Source organism: Bufo bufo, chromosome 9 (assembly GCF_905171765.1).
Source record: "Bufo bufo chromosome 9, aBufBuf1.1, whole genome shotgun sequence".
Lineage (NCBI taxonomy): Eukaryota > Metazoa > Chordata > Amphibia > Anura > Bufonidae > Bufo > Bufo bufo.
In genome coordinates this window covers 226,132,563-226,138,562 of record NC_053397.1, presented here as the reverse complement: position 1 = coordinate 226,138,562, position 6,000 = coordinate 226,132,563, and the positions used below count along the sequence as shown (strand labels likewise).

The 6,000-nt window shown below is 50.1% G+C and overlaps 1 protein-coding gene across 1 annotated transcript in view; it reads right to left on the bottom strand.

The window, feature by feature from the left end:
• The window catches only part of TESK2 (testis associated actin remodelling kinase 2), a 31,764-nt gene continuing 25,764 nt past the window's right edge, over positions 1-6,000 (bottom strand). The window contains exons 7-11 of the mRNA XM_040408177.1: positions 4,356-4,440; positions 3,144-3,227; positions 2,585-2,671; positions 2,067-2,205; positions 1-1,727 (exon numbers count right to left, since the gene is read on the bottom strand). Coding sequence (XP_040264111.1) covers positions 865-1,727; positions 2,067-2,205; positions 2,585-2,671; positions 3,144-3,227; positions 4,356-4,440 — 1,258 coding nt within the window. The 3' untranslated portion in view covers positions 1-864. The remainder of the gene's footprint in view (positions 1,728-2,066; positions 2,206-2,584; positions 2,672-3,143; positions 3,228-4,355; positions 4,441-6,000) is intronic.

Sequence of the window (6,000 nt, the reverse complement as noted above, 5' to 3'; positions counted from 1 at the left end):
CCGCTCCACCACCAGGGGGCAGCTTATTTCTACAGTATTCAGCATCACAGTGGATGAGGGGCACAGCGATGGCGTTCCTACCAGTCGCAGTCACATCTTAAACGCATTTTTCACTTGTACCTGACAGTGCAGATGGATAATGGGGGTTGCAGTATTTTTTTCTCCCAGTCCCCCATATATTTCTGCTTCTCTAAAATAAAAAAATATTCAATTCAAATGCTAGACAGAAAAAAACAAAAACTCTTAAAAGCGACAATCGCCGTACGTAGCAGCCCCTCTAGGATCCGGCCGCAAAAGACATCACAGATGGGGGAGGGGCGCACAAAAAAAAATCTCAGGAAACATCTTAAAGTTAAATTCACACTTGCACGTAACTTACGCTGCTGGTCGCAGGGACAGACACCGGGCGGGCGTCACATCGGACCCCAGGATGCAAGGGCGCTGAACAGGTTCGGGCATCCCAGACTAATTATTAACCCCGAGTGGGCTGTCACCTATAGCAACATCATCCCAGACTGATAATTAACCCCCAAGTGTGCTGTCACGCCAGACTTAGCTGACAAGGGGTTAATACTGGGTTACTCCAGGTCACGTGAGGTAAACAGGCGTGGAAGGCGCCAAACATCCACTTTTTTGCATTGTCAATGGTTCTGTTTTTTTATTTTTGGTTGCTGTGGGTTACAGCACTCCCCTCCCCCATGCAGCCACTTTCCTATAAGACTTCTTAGGACACTTGTGATCCTTGGTCATCCATAACCGCGGCAGACATGGCCTGGGACAGGGACATAAGCCCTCTAAAGAATGGCGCGGATCCCAGGGACGGAGCAGTTCTAGTGGAACCTACGAGCGGAGGTCATGTAAACCCTACAACGTCACATCTTCACCGCGCCACGGCGGCAGCTGGACACAGTCGCACAGGCAGTCCCTGCTCTCCGTCCCGTCCACTGGCAGTAAGGGCCCCGGCGGGCTGCAGCTCCGCTGGTTGTCGTTCAGTTCGTCCTCTATTTCCATGGCCTCGGAGCTGCAGCCCAGCGAGCGCTCATCCTCGGGGAGGCAGGGGGGCTGCGTACACGGCGCGGGCTTCCTGTTGTGGCTTCCTTCCACGACCCCAGACCCATCCATGCATTCCATGTCCTCAGTCTGCACGCAGTCGGGGCCCGGGGATCTTGGTTTATAGAGTGGGATTTCAGATACGCCATATTTGATGTTACAGAGGAGCCTCGCTCGCACCTCGCTGCTGAGCTGCACAGAGTCACTCCTGCCCATGGTGGAGGAGAGGGCCGCAGCGGGGGAGCAGTCTCTTTTCATGAGCTCGGGAGAGACAGGCTGAGAACTGCAGCGTCTCCGGGGTACGTAGCAATAGTCCACAGAGTCCTGGGTGAAGGGCTGCCGCAGCAGCCCCGCCGCCTGACTCCCCTCCAGCTCGGGGGAATGCAAGTCAAAGACATGGGAGATGACCGACTTGCTGGGCATATCGAAGAATTTAATCTTCCCTCCTTTTAAGTCCTCCCTGGCATTGAAAGGGTTAACCTTACGGATCATCCCCTTGCTGGGGGTATAAAAAGGGTCCTGAACATTTATCTTGCGCACAGGTTTCCGGGCAAAAACATCAGACTGGCTCCGGGAAAGCGTGATGTTCCGTCGGGGGCGCGGCGACTTCTGCGGGATTTTGTCATCTTGCGGGATTGTAATGAGACGTTTGACCCCTTGACTTTTCTCACTGGAAACTGAGGGAGAACAAAAAAAAATAATAAAAAAAATACAAAAAAGCTCAATTATACGATTCATAAGATTTCAATCAGCATGGACACAAAGAAAACACATTCTGCAAGATGGCGGGAGGCTGTAAAGGAGTCGGCTCGTCCTTGCCAGTGTCAGATCTGTGCGGGGGCCACTTCTATCTGCAGCACGGGGCCCGAATCCCAAGTCCAATACCGGCTCCATTCACGGCAGAGGTGGGACCCGTGACATGATCTAAACACCCTGGACTCCGGACCGACACCTTGTAACTAGAAGACTGTACTGGATACAACTGTCACAAACCCTCAGCGCACGGCAGGACTCACCCTTTGTAAGGAGCTTGGTCTCAATCTCAGGGCTGTTTTGCAGCCGCTCGTTTTCAGCCTCTTCTTTTCGCAAGCGTTGTACGATTTCTTCCAGCTGCTTCACGATGTCGACGAAGGAAGGACGGAGCTTTGGGTCCATCTGCCGAAGAGTCAGACAAGTGCATTACTGATAAAGCACACCCTGGAGGCAGGGATCAGCGGCGCCTCATGGCGCCTCCCCATTAAGATGCCAGATATCAAGCTGCAGTGACTGATCTCAGGGCACCTGCTTGCTCTATTCACTGCGGCCCCCCCCCTCATTGATGTCACTACATTGGTCTTTCAGCTTTTACGGATTTGAAACAACGTTGCAGTTTTCTGACCCCGTCTGTAGTGGTCAGAGGCTGGATGACACCGCAGACTAGTTGGCTTACTTGGGGCTCATTGTCATTGTAGGTGCCAGGTCACAGTACAATGGCAGCGCCACGCACTGGGGGTCTGCCGGGGGCTCCTGTTATCGGGGGGGGGGGGGTACTCACATTGCAGCAGTTGAACGTCAGCTGGAGGAAGTCCGGGGGGCAGTCACCGACCATGTGCTGGAAACTATCATAGTCCAAGCCGAAGTTCTAGACACAAGAAAGAAACAGGACGGGTCACCTTGTTGTCATGTGATCATGTAGCACAAACAAACCCAAATCAGAACCCACTGGCACCAGCACTGCACTACAGGGACCCCCGGAGCAGAACTCCCCTCACGGTGGCCACGGTCAATTATTTTGTCTTGTACTTCCACTTGTGGCCAGTAGGTGGCACACTCGTACATAGATTTACATAGTGAGGCCGTCCCTTTAATGTAACGTTCCGCCCGATGCAGGTATTTTTTGGTGATCGTATATTGATCAGTATTTTGTTGCCATGGATACAAGGATAAAGATTACGCACCTTCCCCTCATTACGCTTACTGGGCGGCTGGAAAAACATTAGTCACAAACTAAAGACGAGGCCGGCGGCGCAGCGGCGATCCACACGTCCATTACCTGAGAATTTAGGGTGTGGGGGTGTACTGGGGGATATGGACCGAAACCGCAAATATCTTACCTCTGTGCGGGGCAGGTAATCCGGGTCCGCCTGTATCCGGGCGATGATCTCGCACAGGATGATCCCATAGGAGAAGACGTCAGCCTGGAGGAAGGAGGTGAAGAATTAAAGCACAAACCGCGGCACGTTTCAAGCCGCAGCTCTACTGACTTCTATTAAATGCACATATAGGAGGAGGCGCTGGCTACCTCCTGCCTCACAGCTTCATGTAGAGAGGATATGACACAGCTGTATGGTCGTTACAATGTATCACTGCAGCTGTGCTAGCTGGACATGAACGGGGAGACTCCATTCAGACATGGCGGACTCCACTCTGAAAACCCACAGGTTAGAACAATGCTGGGGGTCTTCACAACCCCCTGTTCAATGACCATGATCTGACAGTACATAAGGTTTCTATTCACTGACAGCATGCAGAGAACACAACATGCATCAAAGGTTTCATTATACACAGATTGTCATTTTCTGTTTGCAGAAACCCCCTTTAATAATGGTTCAGTCCACATCATGGCGGCCTCCACGCAATATTTTTTAGACCTTCCAGACTCCGTAATTCGTGGACAAGACGCAGGGAGGGTGTGCGGTGTCATTTCATCTAATTAACTGCCCCCATCATAGGACAACCTGTGTGTAACCCTTTGATGAGCGGGCGAGCAGCGGGCGATGTTTGCACAGTGGAGTCGCTCCCTGTGTACGAGATTAGAGGCTGGTTAATCTTCTACCACCAGTGACGGCGCATCCAGCGCAAGGCGAGGGCTGATTATACTCCAGAGGAATTTCACGTATTTCTCGGGCAATGTGCGGAGGAATATTGACATTTCTGATCAATGCTGGTTACCGTGGCGACCGCTGTGTACGTTTCCACTAGTCGCACCTTTCATGTAGGTGAGAGGTAGGTGACAGCCTCGCCCCCGGCGCGATGAGGACAGAAGATTCATCATCATAAAATGACGTTTTTTTTTAGTTTCTAATAAACTTTGTGTTCAGATTTATCATTTTCCACATAGCTGCTTCATGTCAGTGAACAGAACCATTGTAAAAAGAAAACTAGATGTCTTGACACGGCTGATGGTAACAGTTAGTGGCCTGCAGAGAGGCTGCAGCTGATTTATCCCACAGGACTGGAACATTGTAACAAACCATCAGAAGTGATGGTAATGATCAGAAAGTGATTTACTGTACAGCAGATATCAGCAGACAGGACACACTTACCGTCTCATTGTAAGGTTCATACCGCAAAACCTCCGGAGCCATCCAATATGGAGACCCCACAACTGAAAGCTTCTCACTACCCACGCTGCAAAGAGAATACGGAATAAAACAAAATCAACAGTGAATGACTCATGAGGAAAAAACATTCACTCCAGAGCTGCACTCACTATTCTGCTGGTGGAGTCCATGACCATGTACATACAGTGACCCCTCCAGCAGAATAGTGAGTGCAGCTCTGGAGTATAATACAGGATGTAACTCAGGATCAGTACAGGATAAGTAATGTATATGTAAAGGACGGAGCCTCCAGTCTCTGGTCTCCATGTTGAGGCTGGACCTTGTGTCTCCTGCGGACTAATGTTTACTGTAAACTCCGGATATCTCCAGTTCAGTTGCTAAATTAACCGCAGCTTCCTGCAGACAACAATCTGTCAAATAAAACTTATAATGCTGCATTAAAAAGAAAACGTCTCCTGCAGTCTACAGTTCTCTACGTTTCTACAGCAGAAGAAGAATCTATTGCCCCCTGTTATCAGCCATATCAGGGGGGAGGATGACTGTAGGACAGGAGAATACAGTCTATTGCTCCCTGTTATCAGCCATATCAGGGGGGAGGATGACTGTAGGACAGGAGAATACAGTCTATTGCCCCCTGTTATCAGCCATTTCAGGGGAGAGGATGACTGTAGGACAGGAGAATACAGTCTATTGCTCCCTGTTATCAGCCATTTCAGGGGAGAGGATGACTGTAGAACAGGAGAATACAGTCTATTGCCTCCTGTTATCAGCCATTTCAGGGGAGAGGATGACTGTAGGACAGGAGAATACAGTCTATTGCCCCCTGTTATCAGCCATTTCAGGGGGGAGGATGACTGTAGGACAGGAGAATACAGTCTATTGCCCCCTGTTATCAGCCATTTCAGGGGAGAGGATGACTGTAGGACAGGAGAATACAGTCTATTGCCTCCTGTTATCAGCCATTTCAGGGGAGAGGATGACTGTAGAACAGGAGAATACAGTCTATTGCCCCCTGTTATCAGCCATTTCAGGGGGGAGGATGACTGTAGGACAGGAGAATACAGTCTATTACCCCCTGTTATCAGCCATTTCAGGGGAGAGGATGACTGTAGGACAGGAGAATACAGTCTATTGCTCCCTGTTATCAGCCATTTCAGGGTAGAGGATGACTGTAGGACAGGAGAATACAGTCTATTACCCCTGTTATCAGCCATTTCAGGGGGAGAGGATGACTGTAGGACAGGAGAATACAGTCTATTGCCCCCTGTTATCAGCCATTTCAGGGGAGAGGATGACTGTAGGACAGGAGAATACAGTCTATTGCCCCCTGTTATCAGCCATTTCAGAGGAGAGGATGACTGTAGGACAGGAGAATACAGTCTATTGCTCCCTGTTATCAGCCATTTCAGGGGAGAGGATGACTGTAGGACAGGAGAATACAGTCTATTGCCCCCTGTTATCAGCCATTTCAGGAGGAGAGGATGACTGTAGGACAGGAGAATACAGTCTATTGCCCCCTGTTATCAGCCATTTCAGGGGAGAGGATGACTGTAGGACAGGAGAATACAGTCTATTGCTCCCTGTTATCAGCCATTTCAGGGGAGAGGATGACTGTAGGACAGGAGAA